Source organism: Rhinatrema bivittatum, chromosome 1, assembly GCF_901001135.1.
Source record: "Rhinatrema bivittatum chromosome 1, aRhiBiv1.1, whole genome shotgun sequence".
Classification (NCBI taxonomy): Eukaryota; Metazoa; Chordata; class Amphibia; order Gymnophiona; family Rhinatrematidae; genus Rhinatrema; species Rhinatrema bivittatum.
The window spans coordinates 688,864,665-688,889,144 of record NC_042615.1 but is presented as its reverse complement, the minus strand read 5'-3'; the positions used below and the strand labels follow the sequence as shown (position 1 = coordinate 688,889,144).

General features: G+C 47.0%; 1 protein-coding gene across 2 annotated transcripts in view; it reads left to right on the top strand.

The window, feature by feature from the left end:
* Positions 1-24,480, top strand: part of GFM2 (G elongation factor mitochondrial 2) — a 163,083-nt gene that overhangs the window by 38,091 nt on the left and 100,512 nt on the right. For both annotated transcript variants that reach the window (XM_029575022.1, XM_029575015.1), the window contains exons 5-8: positions 1,055-1,152; positions 20,567-20,692; positions 20,796-20,884; positions 21,361-21,449. In XM_029575022.1, the coding sequence (XP_029430882.1) occupies positions 1,055-1,152; positions 20,567-20,692; positions 20,796-20,884; positions 21,361-21,449 (402 nt within the window). The remainder of the gene's footprint in view (positions 1-1,054; positions 1,153-20,566; positions 20,693-20,795; positions 20,885-21,360; positions 21,450-24,480) is intronic.

Here is a 24,480-nt window from a genome sequence, read left to right as displayed (position 1 = left end):
TCTTGAATACTGTGTACAATTCTGGTCGCCGCATTTCAAAAAAGATATAGTTGCGATGGAGAAGGTACAGAGAAGGGCGACCAAAATGATAAAGGGAATGGAACAGCTCCCCTATGAGGAAAGACTAAAGAGGTTAGGACTTTTCAGCTTGGAGAAGAGACGACTGAGGGGGGATATGATAGAGGTGTTTAATATTATGAGAGGTCTATAACGGGTAAATGTGAATCGGTTATTTACTCTTTCGGATAATAGAAGGACTAGGGGGTACTCCATGAAGTTAGCAAGTGGCACATTTAAAATTAATCAGAGAAAGTTCTTTTTCACTCAACACACAATTAAACTCTGGAATTTGTTGCCAGGGAATGTGGTTAGTGCAGTTAGTGTAGCTGGGTTTAAAAAAGGATTTGATAAGTTATTTGAGGAGAAGTCCATTACCTGCTATTAATTAAGTTGATGTAGAAAATATCCACTACTAGTAACAGTAACATGGGATAGACTTAGTTTTTGGGTACTTGCCATGTTCTTATGGCCTGGATTGGCCACTGTTGGAGACAGGATACTAGGCTTGATGGATCCTTGGTCCGACCTAGTATGGCATGTTCTTATGGTAAAATTACTGTCGTAAACTATTACACAGTTGTATGTTTTCAAGAATTCACTTGGTATTTGTTGTGGTCAGATTGTTTCAAATGACATATCTTTGGTAATCAAAAACTCCACCCATAATTATGATATTTCCAATGGGCAAGGTATATCTTTTACTTCTCCCTCCTACTTCTTGATTTTCTAGGTTGCTAGTGTTTCAATAAACTGGGTTCACTGGGAAATACATAGTGGTTAGGTGTGGTTTTGGATCACAGTTCAGTCTTTCGAACTTGTATTGCATATGACCCTCAGAATCTGATTAGATTTCATTCATTTAAATGGCTAAATTTGTTTTTGAAGTAATGTACACAGCTAATTCATTGGTGTTTCCTTTAAGTCTGTCTGAGAATTCGTTTACTGTTTTCAGCAGTAGTACACTTACAACGATCTGTAAAATCTCTTTTTCCAGAATCCGTAACATTGGTATCATGGCTCATATTGACGCTGGAAAAACCACAACCACAGAGAGAATGCTTTACTATTCTGGATATACCAGAGTGCTAGGAGGTAAGAGAGAGAATTTAATTTTTTGAAAAAGATAAAGGATAATAACAAATTGGATTGATTCATACCATAGATGTGAGTAGGCAGAATACTTCCCTGCAAGGGTTGTAGTAAGGCATGCACTTCAAGCTAGCTGCATGGAAGGGAGATTCTACCATACAGATCCCAACTCCTTTCTCCTATCATTTCTTTTCTTTTTTTTTCTTTTTCTTTTATTTTGTATTGAAAGTTTTTTATTGGATATCCGCACAGAAACAATATAATAGCACGAGACAATGGTGAGCAGACATCCATAAGATTTGTACAATATAGCCCCAAGCCCACCCACCCCTTATGCCATATAAAATAAAGTGAAAAATAAAGATGAAAATAAATTCCCTTGAACAGAACAAAACATATTCAAACTCAAAACCCAGTAAAATAAAATATACGTTTCCCTGTACGTACCTGGATCAGTCCAGACCGTGGGTTATGTCCCCAATCCAGCAGATGGAGTCAGCCCAAAGCTTTGAGGGGGCGTCACCATAAGTACTAGTACCCCCTCTGCAGGAGTTCAGTATCTTCTGACTCCAGCAGATGCGAGTAGGGGAATCTGGGCTTGGTCCCGATCACCCATAACCCTTTTGTCTTTCCCTGGTTTTGGGGTTTTATTCTCTGTCTTTGTTAGCACTTGTATTTTGGATCAAGTTGTCTGTCTTTAAAAAAAAAAAAAAAAAAAAAAAAAAAGTTAATTGCTTAATTGGAGAGGCGTGGCTTTCCTGTTGTCCCTCGCTGTCTCTCTCTCTCTCCTTTCCCGGCGATAGTGGTCTCCCCGGGGTAAGTTGACTTTTTTGCTGCTGTTATTTTATTTTCTGTTCAGGTGGACGCGGTTGCCGGTGGACCGGCCTACCAGCGTCTTCTCCCTCTCCCGCGGCCATTTTGCGGCTCCACGTGGGCTGCAGCGGGGAGCAGGGAGATAGTTGTCGGCGGGCTGTGCGGCCAGGAAGGCCCCCCCGCGGCGCCGTTTTCTCCTCGTCGGCGGGTAGCGCAGGCCATCCGGGCCCCCCCGCAGCGGCGTTTCATCTCGCGGCCCCCCCCCGAGGCCCTGGGTGTTTTCAGCTGCCGGGAACTGTTTCTTCATCGCGATCTCGATGCCGCGGCCGGCGCGTTGCTCGGCCTGCGGCGAGCCTGGATCGCGCGTGTCGAGGGAGGGGATCTGCGCTAGGTGCCTCCCCGGGGGGGAAGGCACGTCTCGGACCCTCACTCATTCTCTCCCTATGGCAGCCTTGCCCGGGCGGCGCGGGCCGGCCCCTCCCCCATTCTTGGCGGGAACGGCGGCCATTTTACATGCACTGCACCCTGAAGGAGCTCAGGCAGCGCTGGGGGATGGGGAAGCCTCAGAGGGCTCCCCCCCGAATTTGCTACCGGAGACGGATCCGGAGGAGGACCCGCAGGGGCAGGGTCACCCGGGGCCCCCACCCGCGGGGGTCCCCCCGCGGAGGCCGGGGTTCTCCCCGGAGTTTATACGCCTGTTGCACACAGCGTACCTGCAGGAGCTGGCTGATCCCGCGGGGCCCCCACCACCCAAGCAACCGAGACCTTCGGCCCTCTCCACGGCCCCCCCCCGCTCCGGCGGGCGTGGGGGCCCCACAGCTCCCCGTACACGCCCGGCTCCCTGTGGCCTCGGGGGGGACTGGGTCGGCCCCAGGTTCCCCTGGGGCAGATCCTGCAGCTTCGGGACAAGGGGACTCTACTTCTGAGGGAGAGGATCCACGCACGCTGCGCCTCTTCCAGCGGGAAGAGCTGGATGACCTAATTCCGCAAATCATTCAGGGGTTGGACCTCGATCCCCCTCCGGACCCGCCAGCTCCCGTTGCGCCCGCGGTCGTCACTTCCTCTAAGAAGGGGGATCCCGTACTGGCAGCCCTTCGTCCGAGGGCTCGGGCTTTTCCCATTCACGATTCTTTCCTGCAACTTCTCACCAGGGAATGGGATGCCCCGGAAGCTGCTCTGAAGGGCAGCCGCGCCATGGAGAGGCTGTATCCGCTGCCGGAAGATTTCCTGGATCTCATCAAGGTACCCAGGGTGGACTCCGCGGTGTCGGCGGTCACGAAGCGGACGACCATACCGGTTACGGGTGGAGCGGCGCTAAGAGACACGCAGGATCGCAAGTTGGAGGTTTTCCTCAAGCGGGTCTTTGAGGTTTCCGCAGTGGGGCTGCGGGCGGCAATGTGCAGTTCGCTTGCCCAGCGGGCCAGCCTCCTCTGGGTGCAGCTACTGCTCACTTCGCAGGTGTTGCCGCCCGAGGAGGCCGCTCAGGCGGATAGACTGGAAGCGGCAGTGGCATACGGGGCGGACGCCTCCTATGATCTGTTTCGGGTTCTCGCCCGCTCTATGGCTTCGGTGGTGGCGGCACGTCGACTCCTCTGGCTTCGCAACTGGGCGGCGGACACGTCCTCCAAATCAAGTCTGGGTTCCCTGCCATTCAGGGGTAAGTTCCTGTTTGGAGAGGATCTGGACCAGATCATCAAATCCCTGGGGGAAAACGCGGTCCATCGCCTGCCGGAAGATAGATATCGATCCACCAGGGCATTCTCGTCCTCCCGGACCAGAGCCAGGGCGCAAAGACGATACAGGAACTACAGGCCGGCGGCGGCTAGGCCCTCTGCCCCCAGGTCTCAGCCCTGGGCGCGCTCCTTTCGTGGGCGCCGCCCCGCGCGTTCCGCTCCTACGGTGGGACAACCTTCTCCCAAGTCCTCTCAATGATGTTCAGCTCGCCCACTCCGCCGTCCCCAGGATTGGGGGGCGGCTGGCGTTCTTCTACAAGGAGTGGGCGCGGATCACCTCGGACCAGTGGGTACTGGACACCATAGGACACGGCTACGCGTTGGAGTTTGCCCGCGCTCCAAAGGAACGGTTCATCTTCTCTCCCTGCGGCTCGGACGTCAAGCGAAGGGCGGTGCAGTTGACGCTGGACAGATTGTGGGAGATAGGCGCCATTGTGCCCGTACCCTCCGGAGAGGTGGGCTCGGGCCATTATTCCATCTACTTCGTGGTTCCGAAGAAGGACGGGTCCTTCCGCCCCATTCTGGACTTGAAGGAGGTCAACAAATCCCTGCGGGTGGTATGGTTCCGCATGGAAACGCTGCGCTCGGTGATCGCAGCGGTACACCGAGGGGAGTTTCTGGCCTCCTTGGACCTGACGGAGGCCTACCTGCACATCCCCATCCGCCGGGAGCATCATCGGCTTCTGCGTTTCAAAATCCTGGACCAGCATTTCCAGTTTGTGGCGCTTCCGTTTGGATTGGCAACGGCCCCGCGCACCTTCACCAAGATCATGGTAGTCGTAGCGGCTGCCCTTCGGAAGGAGGGTGTTCTAGTCCACCCCTATCTGGACGATTGGCTCATCAGAGCGAAGTCTTTTCGGCATGGTCAGGCTGCGGTGGCCAGGGTGATAGAGTTTCTGCAGTCCCTGGGATGGGTGGTCAACTTCTCCAAGAGCTCCCTCGTGCCCTCGCAGCGCTTGGATTTCTTGGGGGCGACCTTCGACACCCGTCTGGGCGCGGTTTTCCTACGCCAGGACAAGGCGCAAGCCCTACGGGAGCACATACAGCGGTTTTCTGCATTACCAGCTCCCACCTCCTGGGACTATCTGCAGCTCCTGGGAGTCATGGGTTCCACCATCGACATGGTCCCTTGGGCATTTGCGCACCTCCGACCTCTGCAACGAGCGCTCCTCTCCCGTTGGAAACCTCTTTCGCAGGACTACCAGGTGATTCTCCCGCTGCCCCAGTTTGCCAGGAACAGCTTCTCCTGGTGGATGGTCCCGGAGAATCTGGCTCGCGGCGTGTCCCTCGATCTTCCAAATTGGATAGTGGTAACCACCGACGCCAGTCTCGTAGGCTGGGGAGCAGTCTGCGACCGCAGCGCCACGCAAGGGACGTGGTCCGCGGAGGAGTCGAGGTGGTCCATCAACCGTCTGGAAACCAGAGCGGTCAGGCTGGCGCTCATCCACTTCCTGCCCCTTCTTCGGAGTCGGGACGTCAGGATCCTGTCCGACAACGCGACAACGGTGGCCTACATCAACCGACAGGGCGGCACTCGCAGCCCGCAGGTCGCTCTAGAGGCAGCGATGCTAATGCAGTGGGCGGAACGGCATCTGGGCCGTCTGGCGGCCTCGCACATGGCGGGAGTCGACAACGTCCAGGCGGATTTCCTCAGTCGCCAGTTTCTGGATCCCGGAGAGTGGTCCCTCTCCGACGAAGCCATGCAGTTGCTGGTCCGGCGGTGGGGATCCCCCCACCTCGATCTCATGGCGTCCGCCCAGAACACCAAGGCGCCTCGCTTCTTCAGTCGCCGGAGAGAACGGGGGGCGGAGGGCGTGGATGCGCTCGCGCTCCCGTGGCCGACCGATCTGCTACTATACGCTTTTCCTCCTTGGCCGCTGGTGGGACGGCTACTCCGACGAGTAGAAGTTCATCAGGGAACTGTGATTTTCGTCGCGCCAGAGTGGCCAAGACGTCCTTGGTTTGCGGATCTCCTCCACCTAGTTATCGACGGACCCATCCGGCTGGGACATCTTCCTCGCCTCCTACACCAGGGACCGGTATTTTTCGACCAGGCAGAACTCTTCTGTCTTGCGGCCTGGCTTTTGAGAGGCGCCGCCTCCGCCGACGGGGGTACTCGGAGGAGGTAGTGTCAACTCTACTGCGGTCTCGGAAGACCTCGACGTCGGTGGCCTATGTCCGTGTTTGGAAGGTGTTCGAGCTGTGGTGTACCGACCGGAACACAAGACCCACGGAGGCGTCTGTCCTGCAGATTCTCCAGTTCCTACAGGCGGGAGTGAAAAAGGGGCTCGCTTACAACTCACTTAGGGTTCAAGTGGCCGCTCTTGGTTCCCTCCTGCGGGGCGGGGGATCTCTGTTACGGCATCCGGACATCATTCGTTTTCTCAAGGGTGTCAAACACTTGCGGCCTCCATTGCGGGATCCTTGTCCATCTTGGAGCCTCAACCTGGTACTACGGTCCATGTCGGGACCTCCGTTTGAACCTCTGAGGAGTGCGACGATCAAGGACCTCACTCTCAAGGCGGTTTTCCTGGTAGCCATATGTTCCGCTCGGCGTATTTCGGAGCTGCAGGCTCTGTCCTGTCGAGAGCCTTATCTCCGGTTCTCCGATTCGGGCGTTTCACTTCGTACTGTGCCTTCCTTCCTCCCGAAGGTGGTGTCCGCCTTCCATGTGAATCAGACGGTGGAACTGCCATCTTTCTCTTCGTCTGAACCGCGGTCTCTCCGTCTCCTTGACGTCAAGCGTACGCTGCGATCCTACCTGGAGGCTACGAATGAGTTTCGGACTTCGGACCATCTCTTCGTCCTTTGGTCTGGTCCCCGGAAAGGATCCCAGGCCTCGAAGACGACTATTGCCAGATGGCTGAAGGCCGGCATTGCCGCTTCCTACATCGGGACGGGGCGGACTCCCCCACCCGGTATTGTGGCGCATTCTACACGCTCTCAGGCGGCCTCCTGGGCGGAGAGCCGCTCGGTATCGTCGCAAGAAATCTGTAGAGCGGCCACCTGGAAATCGTTGCACACGTTCTCGAGACACTACAGACTACACCTCGCCTCGTCCGTCCATGGACACTTTGGCGAACAGGTTCTCCGAGCAGGCCTTGCAGGACCCCACCCGGTTTAGGGAAGCTTGGGTACATCCCACGGTCTGGACTGATCCAGGTACGTACAGGGAAAAGAAAATTATTACTTACCTGCTAATTTTCGTTCCTGTAGTACCATGGATCAGTCCAGACGCCCACCGCATATGGGTTCTACTCCTGCTCTGCTGTCTTTCGGGCTGATTCTTCTCAGCTGTTCTTCATGTTACAGTAGTGTCTTCCTGTTGTTGTTTTTCACGTGTGTCCCGTCTTCCCTGTTAATGGAGGTTGACACGCTATATTCGTGACCCCCGCCCATTGGTGGGAAGGTCCCAGTTTTTCTCGATTTCACTTTAGCGGCTTATTGTTGCCGTCTTGTTTCAACTTGATCCAATTGGGAGTTTTCTGTTTACTCGGGCTCTGATATACTCGATACTGAACTCCTGCAGAGGGGGTACTAGTACTTATGGTGACGCCCCCTCAAAGCTTTGGGCTGACTCCATCTGCTGGATTGGGGACATAACCCACGGTCTGGACTGATCCATGGTACTACAGGAACGAAAATTAGCAGGTAAGTAATAATTTTCTTTTACATAGGTACATGGAGGATTGCTCTGGTACAGCATCACAGCACATAATACATAGAAAAGAATATTCAGAAGAGCTTACACAACCCTGCCTGAGTAAAGAGCCAGGGTTACATTAGTAGGGATAAGACTCAGATTAATTACAATTCATCTCTTAGGAACGTCTCCATTGCACAAAAGGGTCCCAAATAGCCCTAAAAGACTTTAAACAGTTATGGCACAGAGCTGTAATATGGGATAAACAATAATTATTATTTTAACATACTGTAGTTTGAAAAGAGGGAATGATAAGACTTTTCCATAACAGACCAATCTCACACCGAGTTGCGATAAAAAAAAATCTTTTGCCAAAGACATTTTTTGATATTTGGAAACACTGTTAGTGTTTGAGGTGGTTGTGGGTGGATCCTTGGGCCGGTAGCAGATGACCACACCCCCAGGGGAAGATCCCGAGAGGGACCACCGGTCAGGCTCAGAGTATGGAGACAGACACACACTAGTTCTTTTATTAAACAGTATACTGAACCACCAGAGGTGGCAGTAGTGAGCTGAAGTGCCCAGCTGGGCTGTAGTCCCTTCGATACTGGAACAGCGATCCTGGATAACTGAACTGTAGAGAAACTGAATATAGTGAGTAGGCAGGGTATGCAGAGTTCATGAACAGAACCTTGATAGTAACACTCACACAATAGTTCCTTGGAAGCAGCCCAGGAGCTGGAAAGAAGTAGGCCCTCTGAGCGAGTACCTGGTTCCAGGGAACGCTCTAAGAGAGAGAAGGTAACTCACTGATGTTGTAGGCAGTGATGACTTCCTGGCAGAAGTGGCATTCAGTAGCAAGTCCGGGAACGAAGGCCCTCGAGGAATGAGTACCTGTTCCAGACTGCTATCTGAAAAGCAAAAGAGAAAGCGAGGCCACTGAGGAGCGGGTTCCCCTCTGGTAAGTCCGTGGAGGCAGAGTAGCTTAGGTAGAGTAACCCTTTGCTAACTCGAATAGTTAGCGATTTCAGAGACCTTAAATATCCTGTGCGGATGACGTCCCCTCAGGAGGACGCCCTTGAGGTTCGCACCACTGCTGGTACTTCAGTCAGGGCTGCGCCGTACGCGCGCCCTTAGGCTCTGGGGAAACATGGCAGTGTGCAGCATCTAGCCGATCTGGGGACGCTGGAGGAGGATGGCAAAAGGACACCACGGCAGCCAAACTTCCAACAGGCAAAGAGGGAGTCGCCAAAGCGGTAAGGTGGGCGTAGTGGAGACGTCGGGCAGCGACGGTCTCAACAAACACCCATCACTGGTAGCCCCAACAATACATGACAAACATCAAATGTGTTTTCGATCTCCAACATTGTGGACATCCAATCAGTAATTTGACACCAGCAAGGCACAATCAGTGGGCATTTCCACCAAATGTATATAAGTGCCTAAATTCCCACAATTTCTCCAACAAGATTGCTCACTGAGGGATACATATGATGTAATTTTGATGGTATGAGATGCTAACAAAATAACATCTTATAGAAATTTTCTTGTAAATTAGCTGAGATTGAACATTTGCTAGCGCTAGAATAAATGACATCTCAATCCTTCGCACTCAATTCTCCCCCCAAATCCAACTCCCAAGCCCCGATATGTGAGAATTTATCGACTGTACAATGATTAAGAATGTCATACACCTTAGACTCTACACCTTTTAACTTATCTACTTGCTCACAATAATTTTCAAAAAGGGATTTACCCTGTCGTGTTGCCAAAGTATTTGTTGTGCAATTAAAAAAAAGTCTGATTTGAGCATATTCCAGAAAGTTCAAGGTTAACATAGGATAGTGGTTGACAACATCACTCAGTTTCATGTATTTTCCAATCCTCAAAAGAATTAAGAGGCTTACTTATGGGGAAATCCATGTTATGGAAAAGATGTTATAAATAAAAATAAGAAGTACCACCCACAACCCTATGTTTCCACTGTGACCAGACTCGTAATGTTGTGGTCAGGGATACAGGTAAGTTTTTGTAGAGGACGCCAAATGGAACGAGGTTGCCATGGTAGAGCCAATAAAGGCATTGACTCCATCATACCTTGTTCCAGTAAGGCCCATTGTTTTACCTCCACAGACCTATGCAAGTCAATATGGTCCCTTAGTTGTGATATATAATACCATAAAAGATTCGGTATACCCAGTCTGCCCCTTTTTTGGGGTTGAAATAAAATTGCTTGAGCTACCGAAGGTGGCTACCTCTTCCAAATAAAATAAAAAATGTTCTTTTGCCACAAGCAAAAGTGCTGCCAACAAGAAAATGGGGAGAGTGATAAATAAAGAAATCTGGGCAAAATGTTCATTTTAATAATGGCAACCTAGCTGAGCCAGGAAAAGCAATCTCTGTTCTACCTGTCCAAGTTCCTGCTTACCGCCCACAGTAATGGATGGTAATTCAAACGAAATAGGTCACCTACATTAGAGCTGATATGTGTGCCTAAATACTTCAAGGAGGATTTAGCCCAGCGGAAAGGGAATTTTTGACTGAGTCTGAACAGAGCAGATTCATCCAGATTGACATTCAAGAGTTCAGATTTTTCCAGATTAATTTTGAACCCCGAGTCTTTGCTAAAGCATTGCAGTTTGCTCATAACCCTGGATAGTGACAAAGATGGCTCGGATATATTGAAAAGAATATCAGCAGCAAATAATGAAATTTTATACTGGTGATCACCAACCTGAACACCCCTAATCTGATCGGAAAGCCTAACTTGGGTGGTAAAGGGTTCTAGAAAAGGAACAAATAGCAAAGGGGATAAAGGGTTGCCTTGTTGAGTTACATGGCCTATTGCAAAACAGTCGCCATATCCACCATTCACTTTCACTCTGGCTTCTGGGGAGTCATATAGTGTTTCAACCCATCGTAAGAAGACAGAACCAAACTGTATTTTCCGTAGATTTTTTAAATAAAAAGGACCAGAGCATCATGTCAAATGCCTTATCGGCATCAATTGACAGTAATTCTGTGGATACTTTCTTTTGATGGACCCACATAACAAATCAACAATCTTTTACATAGCTGTTGCCTAACGGTGTGGAATGAAACCCACTTGATCATAGTGCACTAGTTGGGGTAATATCATATTTAAGTGCTCTTCCAGAACTTTGGCTAAGATTTTGAGATCAGATTGATTAAAGATATTGGGAGGTACAAGCCACAGAGGATAGGATCTCTGCCAGGCTTTACAAGGACAGTAATGCCTGCTACATTAGAGCTAGCTGCGAGTGTACTCTCATCCCTCAAGGAATTGAACATGTCTGTCAAAGATGCAACTAGGACATGGAAGAATCGTTTATAGTAGCCATTAGACCACCTATCCAGTCTCGGTGATTTACCCGCTTTCAAGGACTTGAAGACCTACAGTACCTCAGGTGTACTAATTGGGCGGACAAGAAAACTGTGTTCAGGAGTCAGACAAGGGAGTGATACAGAGAGGAGGTAATCATCAGTAGTGTCTGAAATAGATTGATCTGCACTATAAAGGGTACTATAGAACTGGGTGAAGCAATTTTAAATATCTGCTGATTTAGTGACCACCAGGTCCTGAGTATTTTTAACTTTGGCGGTGGAGTTCTGAAATTACATAACCTTTAAATGTCTTGCTAAATATCGTCCAGCCTTATTTCCCTCTTCAAAATATTCTTGCTTAATTCAAACTTATGACACTGGCATCATTCAACAATTGTAGTTCTGTTCGAGTTGAAGATAATTTACGGAATACCGACTTGGATTGTGTCCGCATATGCTCTCAAGAAAGCCGCGCCACCTCTGCCAGAAGTTGAAGGTGTTTATAATCTCTCACCTTTTTGCAATGCATGGCATAAAATATGAAAAGGCCCCTCTGTTGCGCCCGTCAGTCGCAGATGGCTGTGCCCTCTGTTGCTCACCATTTTTCTGCCTGACTCAGTCCATTTTGGTAAGATGGCTGCCTCCGCTCTCCACACCGAACCCTCCGGCATTCCTGGTCCAGCATGGGCGATTGCGTTTGCCATCTTTCTCCAGGAGTCACCTAGGGCATGCGCGCTCAGCCCCGTCCTTTACGTGCGTCATGGTAGGAACCTCAGGGGCATCCCCACCACATGACGTCACTAGCTCTGGTATTTGAACTCCATTCATGATTCCTAATACAGGTTAGCAAGGAATTCTCCATGCTGATCTCTCAGTTTCGGGGCCGAAATAGTCTTTGGGATGACAGCAGTCCTTTCAGGGTACCTGCAGATCCTCTAGGGATGGTGCTGGTAAGGGGACCGGAGAAGGAAAGTCAGCGCAATGAAGCCAGGGTCGCCCACTCTTCTGTGAAAGCGGAAGGGGGCAGATTGTTCTGCTTCTACGAAGAGTGGGCCAAGATTACCTTGGACCAGTGGGTTCTGGAGGTAGTAAGAGATAGCTATGCCGTAGATTTTTTGCACCTGGTCAGGGAGGCCTTTCTGGAGTCCCACTACTCATTTTGAAGCAAACTGGAAGTAGTAAGGGGAACTCTACAGAGGATACTAAGCTTGAATGCAATAGTTCCAGTCCTGCTGGGCGAGCAAAGACAGGTGAGGTACTCCATTTATTTTGTGGTTCAAAAAAAGGAGGGCACCATCCGTCCCATTCTAGACTTGCAAAAGCTATGGGTCCCGCATTTTCGCATGGAGACGTTGCACTCTGTGATAGCAACAGTCATTGGACCTGACACAGGCTTACCTCCATATTCCCATTCGAAAGGACCATCAGAAGTTTCTGCAGTTCATGGTGCTGGGACAGCACTTTCTGTTCCAGGCTCTCCCCTTCGGTTTGGCTACCGCACCCCGAACCTTCACGAAAGTGATGGTCATGGTGTCGGCAGCCTTGAGAAAAGGGGATTTTAGTCCATCTATATCTAGAGAATTGGCTTATTTGGGCAATGATGGAGGACGAGTGCAGTTGTTCCATCCAGCGAGTTATGGACACTTTGAGTTTGCTGGTTTGGGTGATAAATGTAGCGAAGAGTCAACTAGTTCTGACCCAGTATTTGGAGTATCTGGGAGCGTGCTTTGATACCCAGAAAGGCAGGGTGTTTCTGACAGCAAACAGATTGTTGAAATTGCAGGCACAGGTGACTCGCCTGTTACGCCTGTCAGTACCAAAGGTCTGGGATTATTTGCAGGTTCTGGGCTCTGTGGCCTCCATGTTAGATTTGGTTCCGTAGGTTAGATCACGTGCGATCTTTGCAAAAGGCACTCTCGTTCAGGTGGAATCTGTTGTCGGAGAAGTATCACTCGCCTTTATCTCTTCTCTTCTTTTTTTAAAAAAATATTTTATTGGAATTTTAACAAGATACATTTAAAATATCCATAAAGCAAACATATTGGAATACAAGCAAACTTAAACATTATCCATTTATACCAAAAGAAAAATATATATATTCCAATTGACTAGTCCCCAAATCGTGGGAGATTCAGGCAAGACCTGAAGGTCAAAAAGAAATCTGTAATAATTACAGTAATGAGAGAAAAATTCATCTAGGTGCTGTATATACCTTACAAAACAATCATACTGTATTACACCTTATCATATCCCCTTATCCACTAAAAAGGTCTCAAGGTGGGGAGGGGTCTTGAAATATAAACTTGTTCTGATACATAACAAGACATTTGCAGGGGATTTTAAGAAAAAAACCGCCCCCAGAGATAAAACTCTTGGCTTTAATACCAAAAATTGTTTCCTCCTCAACTGAGTGCTTCTGGCAACATCAGAGAATATTTGAGTTTTTGACCTCAAAAAAGGAGATCTTTATTTTTTAAATATTTCTGAATCACCAAGTTTTTATCTTGTTCACTACAAAATGAAACCAGGAGAGTAGCTCTGGTGGGTATATCATCAATAGAAGCCTCCAAAAAGGAGGTCAAATTAGGGCTATCCCCTTGCAATATATCCAGTTCTTCTTCCCTCCCTTCTGACCTGACCTTAAACCTAGGAATATAATACATTTTAGAAATAATCATTTCTTTTACAGAGGAAATAGACAAAACTTCACCAAGATATTTTTGATCTATTCAGTAGCTGATAATAACCTTGAGACAGGAAAAATTAGGAAATGAAGATTCCTTATACGAATCTCATTTTCCAAATTTTCAAGATGTTTTTGTAACATTTAACTATCCTTTATAAAGGAATTATTAAGTAATTGAAAGGAAGGTATTTGAGATGTTGTAGACATTGAAGTGGTTTGTAAATTAGTTAAATTAGTACCATGTTCATCAAGGACATTCTTAGTTTCAACTGAAAATTTACCAAACTGGGATACGGAATATGATAGTGACCTTTCCATATTAATAAGTACCTTCCACACATCAACTAATGTTACATTCTGGGGATCAATAGACTCTCAACTTCCAGGTTGAAAAGGCACCCCTAATGGATGAGATCCAGAGTCCTCTTGAACCCCCTGTTGCACAGTAATTTCTGCTATGCCAGCCTGTGGGATGGCAGTTACTGGATCTAGATTTTGTTATATCGTCTGAGGATTAGCTTCAGGAGAATCCATCAACATGTGAGGTGACAGCTGTTGGCTAGGACTCTCTAAGGACCCTGACAAAAAAGAAATCTCTGGGATAAAATTTCTCATAAATTGACTCACCCTCCGAGCCACATGTGAGTCCATGGGTCTTCTCACAACCGGCAGACCAGGTGATGATGTCAGGACTTTGATCTTCCTCTTCCTTCCCATATATCTTCTATAAAAAAAAAAAGAAGTAAAAAAAATACTAGAAGGGGCGCGCCCCTTTGGTGCGTGGCTTTGGCAGCTAGCCCGCGGCTGCGCACTGCAGCCTCTCGGGCTTTATCTGGTTGTCCGTCCCCAGATGATGACATCATCGGGATCGGGGAGTGTCCCGCGGCACAATGGGCTCAGGTGGAAGATCCCTTAATTCAGTCCTCCAACCAGCCTCCCGGATGGGAGGGAGATTTCTCCAGATTCCTTCCGCCTTTATCTCTTCTAAGAGAATCCAGGTCCAGTCTTTTGTAGTGACTCTCTCGACACAGCCTGGAAAAGGGAATGGATCTGGAGGCCCTGGACTGGGTGGTAGTGACACCACCCCAAGGGTTGGGGGGGCGGTGTTCCTGGGACGGTCTTTGGTCAAAAGCGGAGGCATCCTGGTCTATCAGTTGTCTGGAGACGAGGGTGGTCCACAGGGCTCTGGAGGTATTTCTGCCCTAGATCAAAGGTTCGATGGTTAGAATTTTTTCAGACAGTGACCAGCGGTGGCATACATCAATCGTCAAGGTTGGGGCAAAGAGTCACATAGTGGCACTTAGAGGCTCAGCAACTGCGTGGGTGGAACGTCACCTCGGGAGAATAGCGGCATCTAACGTTGTGGGAGTAGACAACGTGCAAGTGGATTTCCTCAACAGGCAACAACTAGATCCGGGGGAAAGCGAGTTGTCCTCAGAGACCTCGGATCAGATTTCTGCCAGGCGGGGTGTTCCACAGTTGGATCTTATGGCAACATGTGCCACCGCAAAGGGAGGTCAGCTCGGAAGGGCTGAATGCTGTAGGGTGCTCGTGGCTGACAGGAGCCCTTTTGTATGTTTTTTCCTCCTTGGCCACTTATTGGTCGAATTTTGTGGCGTATAGATGCATCCAGGGAAGGTGGTGCTGGTGATGCCAGAGTGGCTGCATCATCCGTGGTTCGTGGATCTAGTGTATCTTGCGATAGACGGGCCCCTCGGGTTGGCTCACCTGCCAGGGTTGCTGCGACAAGGACCCATATTTTCGGATCATGAAGATCACTTTTGTCTCCCAGCTTGGCTTTTGAGAGGCAGCGGTTGTGCCCGAAAGGATATTCTGAACCTGTAATTTCCACATTACTCCAGGCTAGAAAACTACTTTCTTCTAAGGCTTATGTCTGGGTCTGGAAGGTGTTTGAGTCCAGGTACTTAAAAAACTGCTGGACCCCCTTACTGTGGGCGTCCCTCAAATCTTGGCCTTATGCAGTAGGGGTTGTCTAAGGGGACTAGCTTATAGCTCGCTCCACATCCAGGTTTCAGCCTTGGGTTGTCTTAGGGGCAAGTTGTGATGGAGGTCTTTGGCCTCTCATCCTGATGTGGTTCAATTTCTGAAGGGGGTTAAGCATTTGCGTCCTCTGGTTCAGAAGTAATGCCCGAATTGGAACCTCAACTTAGTTTTGCAGGTGCTCTGTGGGGCGCCCTTTGAGCCCTTAAGATAAGCGTCTTTCAAGGATTTGACTTTGAAGGCAGTTTTTCTGGGAGCCATAAGTTCAGCCAGGCAGATTTCGGAGCTTCAGGCTCTGTCTTGTAGAGATCCTTTTTTGCATATTGCTAACGACAAGGTGACTTTCCGTATGGTCCCCTTTTTCTTGCCAAAGGTGGTTTCTTCCTTCCATATGAATCATACAGTAAAGCTTCCAGCGTTTCTGGAGTGGTCTAGGGAGTCCTTGCAAGATAGAAATCTTCATCTATTGGATGTGTGTCAGACTCTGTTGCGTTATCTGAAGGTCACTAACAGTTTTCGGCAGTCAGATCACTTGTTTGTGGTGTTCGGTGAAGTGAAGAAAGAAGATAAAGCTTCTAAAGCCACAATATCTCGATGCTGAAGGAGACCATTTGCTCGGCTTATGCTTGTAAGGGTTGTGAAATTCCAGTAGGCCTGAGTGCATTCTACAAGAGCGAAGGCAGTCTCTTGGGCGGAGTGTCAGCTGGTGTCTCCTCCAGGGATATGTAGGACCGCGGTGTGGTCCTCGCTTCATACTTTCACCAAGCATTACCGATTTGTTGTTCGGGCGGAGGAAGATGCAAATTTTGGTGAAAGTGTTCTACGCACGGATCTTTCGGGTTCCTGCCCAGTCTAGGGGTGCTTGCATACATCCCACTTGTCTGGACTGATCTGGGTATGAATAGGAAAGGAAAATCAGTCTAGAGACCCGTCCCTTTGCTGCTGAAAAACTGAATTTCCTGGTGGTTGTTTACACCTTATATCAGAAATGTTTGCAACCTATATATAAGTTGAGTTGTTTTTTGAATTGTGTTTATCGGGGTGTTTTTTTCTGGAAATATGAGAGGCTCCAGTTCATGGGGTTCCAACCCGGTGTTTCCTGTTTTCCCTGAAAGGGGGAATGGTAGCTACTCTATGACTTGGTTACAGGCCAATACTGAGGGACTGCAGGTGGCACTCTCGAATATGTAGCAGTGCCTCAGAGTTTTGTTCTCTGCCTCCATCTGCTGGTAGGGATGCAAAACCCACTTGTCTGGACTGATCCTTGGTTATTACAGGAACAAAAATTAGCAGGTAAGAATCAATTTTCCTTTTTTCGTCATACTTCTCAGACACACATGCAGTATGTAGCTGGTTCCTCTGTTTGGTTAACGTCTGTCAGTCCTCTCACATCCAGCATTGCAAAATTCGTTTTTTTGCCAACAAGACAGCCTTTTGCAACCAAAGTCTCAAATACCTTTGACCAATGGCAATGCCTACTAAGTTTAAATAGTTAAGCCTTCTTTAAATAAGACTTAAAGGTTATTTTTACTGTTTTTATTGTTCCTCCATATTTTTCTGCATAATGTTTGTAGCAGTAACTGTTTCTTCACTGTTAAATCTGTGCTTCACAATTACTCATAGACTATTAGAATGTCTTTAGGCTCAATTACAATTCATTAGAACAACTGGTATTAGGAGAGCAAGGAGTCAAATTGCTAAATCCCCCTTTCTCCTTTTTTCTCATCTGAATTCAGTGTTAGGCAAGGCACAGCCTAACAAGGTTCCAACTATCTAGCATCTGACTGACCAGGACCCAGGCTAGCAAGACTCCTGCCTAGCTCTTCCCTTCCAGGCTCAGAACTCACACTGAAAGCTCTTAGTGTAACATCTCTGATACCATTCAAAGTTGTTTTAGGAGCTGCTGTTGGCTCTTCCACACTTTAATCTTCTAGAAGGTAATTTTGTAACAAACAGGAGAAAACCTAGTGAAAAAATTATTTTTCCACAGATATTTTTTATTATAATGAATTTTCTGGAAAAAATTAAAATAAAAACTGAAAACAGAGATAAGTTAGCCTGCTAATATGTATATGTTACAATAATTTTCTTAATGGACTTACACACACAAGTCTGCTTTGAAAATTATCCCAGAAAACCATGTGCACACAATTACACCTGCTAGGTGATGCATGTTGTTCTGGGGAGATTATTCATGCACATACGTCTTAAAATCAAAAAGTTTGGGCATATCTCCCAACCCCTTCCAGACCCCTGGAACTGCTGTACCCATGTATGTAAACGTAATTGCTTCTTCCACAATGAGTGCTATTTTCTGTGTTTGGAAATGGCATTACCAAGGACATGTTTAGATCGCACTTTTCCTTCAGAGAAGATATAAAATTTCATCAGCTGCACACATGGGTATTAATTTTTAAACAGAATCCCTCAAGCATAGAAAGAGTCTTAACCCATTATGTCCCAGTGTCCTATTTAGAGGATAGCACAGTGGTTCCCAACCGTGTCCTGGGGACCCTCACCCAGTCAGGTTTTCAGGATAACCACAATGAATATGCATGAGAGAATGTTTGCATGCACTGCCTCCATCACATGCACATTTTCTTTAAAGATTTGGGACATAATGAGTTCAAATTTATGTAGGTCCAGCACTGCTCTCTACATCAGTGGCAGGGGTGGAAGGAAATTAGAACCAAAAAGGTTACCAATAACCTTTTTTGGTTCAGCGGTCAAAGTAACAGATAAGTATGAGAAAAATAACTGTGAAAGCTTGCCGGGCAGACTGGATGGTCTTCTTCTGCCGTCATTTCTGTGTTTCTATGTTTCTATATAAATAAAACTCTTCTCGAACTGGCATATTTTTCTTCATTGAAAAAGCATGCTGCTGGCTAAACAGATTGACTTAAAAATTTCTCACGTAAAAATGGTAACAAGTTCTTCAGAACCGGTAAGATCTCCCCATCTCGGGACAGTGTTCATTTCAGCTGAAAATAACACTGTTTTTGTAAAATATATCTTTCAAGTGAGAGTGGACAGGGATGTTCTCTGTGGGACATTTCACAATAGGATACCCAGTGCTCAATACAAAATAGGTACCTTCATAAATGAGATATCACGGAAATCTACTTTTGAGCCCTTTCAAATGCAGCTATTTTTATCTTCCTATGACCTTCCTTTGCCGATTTGCATGGATTTGCCATTTTTTTATCCATTTCACCAGGTAAACTAATGGGCTTGTAAGCACTGACTGATGATGTCATCAGATGTTGCCTCTCTTTGAAACAACTCCAGAGTTTCCCTTAATGTACTAGCTGCTTGGTAGCTTAAAAATAAGCAGGCAGATACAGTACAGTGTGCTCCGACGGAGCGCACTGTTAGCCTGCTCTTGGACGCTCTTTTTCCCTTACCCCTTATTCAGTAAGGGGAGGAAAACGCGCGTCCAACCCGCGGCACCTAATAGCGCCCTCAACATGCAAATGCATGTTGAGGGCCCTATTAGGTATGCGTGCGGGATACAGAAAGTAAAATGTGAAACCAAGCCGCACATTTTACTTTCAGAAATTAGCACCGACCCAAAGGTAGGCGCTAATTTCTTCCGGCACCAGGAAAGTGCACAGAAAAGCAGTAAAAACTGCTTTTCTGTGCACCCTCCGACTTAATATCATGGCGATATTAAGTCGGAGGTCCCGAAGGCTGTAAAAAGTAAAAAAAAAAAAAAAAATTTAAATTGGGCCGGCGGCTGTCGGGCCGAAAGCCGGACACTCAATTTTGCCAGCATCCAGTTTCCGAGCCCGTGGATGTCAGCGGGCTCGAGAACTGACGCTGGCAAAATTGAGCGTCAGCTGTCAAACCCGCTGACAGCCGCCGCTCCGGGTCAAAAGGAGGCGCTAGGGACGCGCTAGTGTCCCTAGCGTCTCCTTTTCCCCGTTTCTACCGCACCACCTAATTTGAATACTGCATCGAGCGCACCGACGAGAGGCCGGTGCGCGCGCCGGGAGAGCGGGCGTTCGTTCGCTCTCCCGCGGACTTTACTGAATTGGGCTGAAAGATAGAACAGTTCTGCCCACTCTCAAATATCCCAGTTTTAATCACAAGAAGCAAAATTTGCTGCCTCATCACTCCCAAATGCTTCCAGACCCATGATTTTTAAAGAGCTACACACCCTCCACCCAAGGGTGAGTTTAAACAAAGAATTTTTATGGATGGAAAATCATGTGTTTGAATTTTTGTTAATACATTTTAGAACATGTAGTTAAGGAAGGTCTTTTTAGATAGCTAAAAAATATATTCTGTGGAACTAGAGACCCTCCTTCCTTTTATGCAGTGGAGGGATGCGTTGCCCCAGCTCTGCATAATAGAAAGGTATGTTGGCAAATATGGGTCACTTAAAAAGAGAGAGGCCTTTTTAGGTGTGTGGGATATTTACCTACAATATCTACCACCCAAGCCAGAAGTATGATGATATCATTGGCAGTGACTGTACTATGAAATCATTTACCGTTAGATATACATATGTAATGCAGAAAAAGCAGAGTATAAATCAAATTGTTTACCTCCATACGTATTTATCTAAAATTTACCGTTAGATATACATATGAAATGCAGAAAAAGCAGAGTATAAATCAAATTGTTTACCTCCATACGTATTTATCTAAAATTTCGGAAGAGGGTAAAGGCAATATTATTTGTACAGGCCTTTAGGTAACTGAAAGAGTAACTCCATTCATTTGCCTGTTTTATTAATTATTTGTTCATTTGTAAGATGTTAATTGTTTTTAAAATTTTAATATATTTTAGTTTTGATTAAACTCGTTTTATTATGTCTGTTGTAATTTGTAATCCACGTTGAACTTGTAATGGAATTGTGGAATATAAGGACTAGTAAGTAAATAAATAAATAGCTATTGAACTCTTTTTGTACCTTTTACAGGCCTTGAGCTCTATGGTTGTATGTGGATGTGGATGCATAAGGGACAGGAAGGGGGGCATGAAGTTGTTGAATCTGTATTCCTTGAATGTTGTTCAAAGATACAATGCATAGCACAGTTCACGTGTATTGTGGTGTATTTGTTTATGAAGGTTTAATAAAGAATTGAATCATGAACAAAGAGAATGTTTTCATCTGCTCAAAATAAATTGCAGATGCCCTTCTCAACCAGCCTATGCCTTTTTATCACATCATTGTTTTCTCAATTCTAGATGTTGACGATGGAGACACAGTAACAGACTTCATGGCCCAGGAGCGAGAGCGTGGCATTACCATTCAGTCTGCTGCTGTTACCTTTGACTGGAATGATCATAGGATCAATCTAATTGATACACCAGGTGCAAGGCTGTCCAACTGTTTCCATTAACAATATACTGTATGCTGTGTGTTTGGCGATGCATCCTTGGTACTGCTTTAAAACCTACTGTCATTTTCTCTTAGGCCATGTGGACTTTACAGTGGAAGTCGAGCGCTCTTTGCGAGTGCTTGATGGTGCAGTGGCTGTGTTTGATGCGTCAGCTGGTGTGGAGGTAAGAAATGTTCACTCTTGCTTGCTGGAAGAGAATATTGCACTTCATTCTGGCAGTTTACACGCTAGTCTTGTTTACCAGGTGCTAGGGCATTATCCAGAAAGGCCATTTGGGGGAGGCCAGATATTTGGGTAACATGCTGGTGTTTGTGGCTGTTTAGATTATTATAGGACCCTGTGGTTAGAAATTGCTAGGGAGAAGAGATGCTAGGTATAAACTAAAAAAGTGGATCTTGCATGCTCAGAAGAGTGGAGTAAAATGGAGAAAGATGAAGATAAACTGTCCTGGATAAGGTGAGAGATCCTACGGGAAGTCACACTGACTCACAGCCAAGGACTGTCTCTGCAGTGATTAAAGGGAGGATGTGGTTTTAGACTTGGAGGGGTCATGTCTCTTAAACACCTTTATTTGGCAATGTTGTTTAAAAGGAGAAGTATGTGTTTGTGGGTGGTGATTTGCTTTTATCTTTTCTTCAGGCACAGACTCTGACAGTATGGAGACAAGCAGACAAACACCAAATACCACGCATCTGTTTTTTAAATAAGATGGACAAAACCGGGGCAAGGTATTGGCACTTGACTATAGTTTAAAAAACAGATGATGGAGCAGTGAATGGGGAAATGGTTTCTCCTAGCCATGCTTCAGCCTTGATAGCAACACACAGGGAGGCTGGGGTTTAGAGCCTCAAGCTTTACAGGGCAGTGATGCTGTTCCCAAAGGAGTCCTGCTTTTCTTTGCTTGACCCAATAAAAGATCCTGACTCTTTGCCCCTGAGTTACCTTGATGAGGACTGTTTCCAGGCACTGGTACAGTGAGTGGGAAAAGAGAAAGATGTACTCACCTTTAATGAATAACCTTTCTTCTGTATTCAAGAGGATTCGGGAATAAAGTAAATTGCTGAAGTTCTAATTTCAATTCATCATTGTGTTGTAAATAAGCATATAAAATGTATGGGCTGTATTAATTTAGAATGAGCTCTAAGTTTAACTGCATTCTAATGTGTAGAGGATTCTTCTTTTAAGCATTCCTGGTCATGTAATGTTCCTTCAGTCTCTCCAATAGTCACTTTTGTAAACCACTTTAAAGTACCAAATCAAAAGAGTGCAGTTTAATTGTTCAGGGTATTCTTTGATTGGTGGTTTTTTGATCCGCTTACCTGCACATTCTTTAAAAAAAAAAAAAAAAAACCTCAAAAGTTTTTAAACTACAGTAATTATATTTTAGTTTTAGCTCATTGTGGGGACACAGTAGACAAGATTGTAAATTATATTGAGAGAATTGTCCTGTTTAATTGGAACCTGTTTTCTATAGTAAGAGAAGATTGCAAATTTAAAGAGCTCAAACTGTCAAGTTTTGCAGTAAAGCTCTTAAAACATGTTGCGTGATATATTTTTGTTGATTGATAATACCAGAGTCCATTATAACTTTACTAGAGATGTGCATTCGTTCTTTTTCGGTTTGGCCTTCGTTTTCAGGCTCCCATGTCGGAAATTTCGTTTTTCCTGCGGTTTGGGGGTTTTTTTTTTTCGTAGACCCCCGAAATTTCTGAAAAATTCTGTTCGGTTTTCATCACCCCTGAACCATGCCGAATTAGACAATTTCGTTGAAATTGTCTAATTTGGAAAAAACAAATGCACATATCTACATTTTACTATATTTCTGGTGATAGAGCCATACTGGTCCCACAGAAAATGGCAAGTTTGCTTACTGTAAACAGTGTTTTCCTAGCATGTAGCCAGTTGGACTCAGGACCAATGGGTATTGTGCTCTCCTGATACAGATGGGAGACAGAGTCAGATTTCAAAGCTGACGTCAGCCTACATATACCCGTGCAGCATGCTTAGCTCTTCAGTATTTCTCCGTCTCCATAGCAGATGCGGACACTATCCCAAACGAGAATAGTGTAACATTTACAAGAAAGAAGAAAGAAAATTTACCTTTAAGAAGAGAGCCCCGCTTCTCCTGTGGTGAAACCTAAGGGTCCCTCCCCCAGTCAAGATTTTCCTGAGGTGATTTTCGATATCCTTCAGAGGTGAGCCTTAGTCCGCCGGCCGATTCCTGGCGTGGACGTAGCCTCCAGGGTGGCTGAAAGGCAGCGGGTGCAAATTTGAGCACGGCGGTGAAGGTATTCCCCTCTTGCCTCGCAGCTGGAGACTGTCCAGCACGTGACCGGTAAGCGCCGAGACCAGGTAAGGTAGAAACCTTTACTTTTAAGACTTCGGTCTCCAAGGCTCGAACAGCTGTACCGTCCTTCCTCGGACGAGGTTTAAATTGGGTTGAGCAGCCCTCCTTTGGGGCAGACCCCGATTCGGTGCGATGGTCAACACACGTGGAGACCTCTGGGGGGGTCGCCATCTTGCCTTCGGGGTCGTCGGCGCCATTTCCCCCTCCGACAGACAGTATGCGCGGGGTAGGCCGGAGGCCCGAAGCGCCTAACTTAAGTTGAGACGCACACAACTGGGCGTATAACTGTGCTGCGCACACAAACTCCGTTGCCCACACGCACAGCTTGTGCGCACTTCGTGCGTATAACATCTGCACATCCGATGCTCACAACTAAGCGACTCCCTGGAAGAAGGAGAAATTCCCCCAGGGATGGAGCCATACCGGACCATGCTCCGATTATTCCACAAAGACGAGTTACCAACCCTAATGTCCCAGACTATGAAGACACTGGATCTTCCAGGCCTGTAGTCCACAGTGGAACCAAAGAAGAATCCCATGCTGGTGTACCTCCGTAAGGCCTCATGCTATTTCCCTGTGTTGGAGCCCATTAAGGAACTGATTGTCCTGGAATGGAATGCTCCAGAAGCCACTTTCAAAGGGGGGAGGGCTCTAGAAGCCCTATACCCGCTAGAACCCACGGTTAAGGAACTTCTACGTTTCCCCAAAGTGGATGCTATGATATGTGCAGTCTCAAAACGCACTATGATCCCAGTGGAGGGAGGAGCGGCACTAAACGACGCCCAGGTTAGAAAGCTGGAAGCCATCCTTAAGCAGTCCTTTGATGTATCAGCAATGATGCTACAAATTGCTTCCTGCTGCGCATTAGTGGCACGTTCCTGTTTGATCCTCGCCAGAGACGCAACCATGCCCGGAGAAGCGATGGAGCCTGCGGTCTCCTTCCTCACCGATGCTACCGCAGACCTCGTGCGCACCTCATCCAGAGGTGTCGCTGCCGCAATGGCAGCAAGAAGACAATTATGTCTCCGGAATTGGTTGGCTGAAGCGACTTCCAAAGTGAACCTCACAAAAATGCCTTTTAAAGGATCCCTCCTGTTCGGGAGTGAACTGGAGAAATTAGCCAACAAATGGGGTGAATCTCCAGTATCCCGATTACCTGAGGACAGGAACAAAAAGAACATATCAGCGCTTCTCCCCCAGAAGAACCAAGGGTAGAGGATCACAGTGCTTTAAGCCTTACAAGAATACACAGTCCCAAGCACTTTGTCCTTCAGGAAGGTCTCAGTCCTTTCAGAACAGGCACTTTAAGAGAGGAGCAAGCCCAGGGGCAGGCCCCAGCCATACCCCACAATGAGAAGATGCAGACCCATCCACAGGAAGAAGACATAGGGGGCAGACTTACCCTCTTCTAC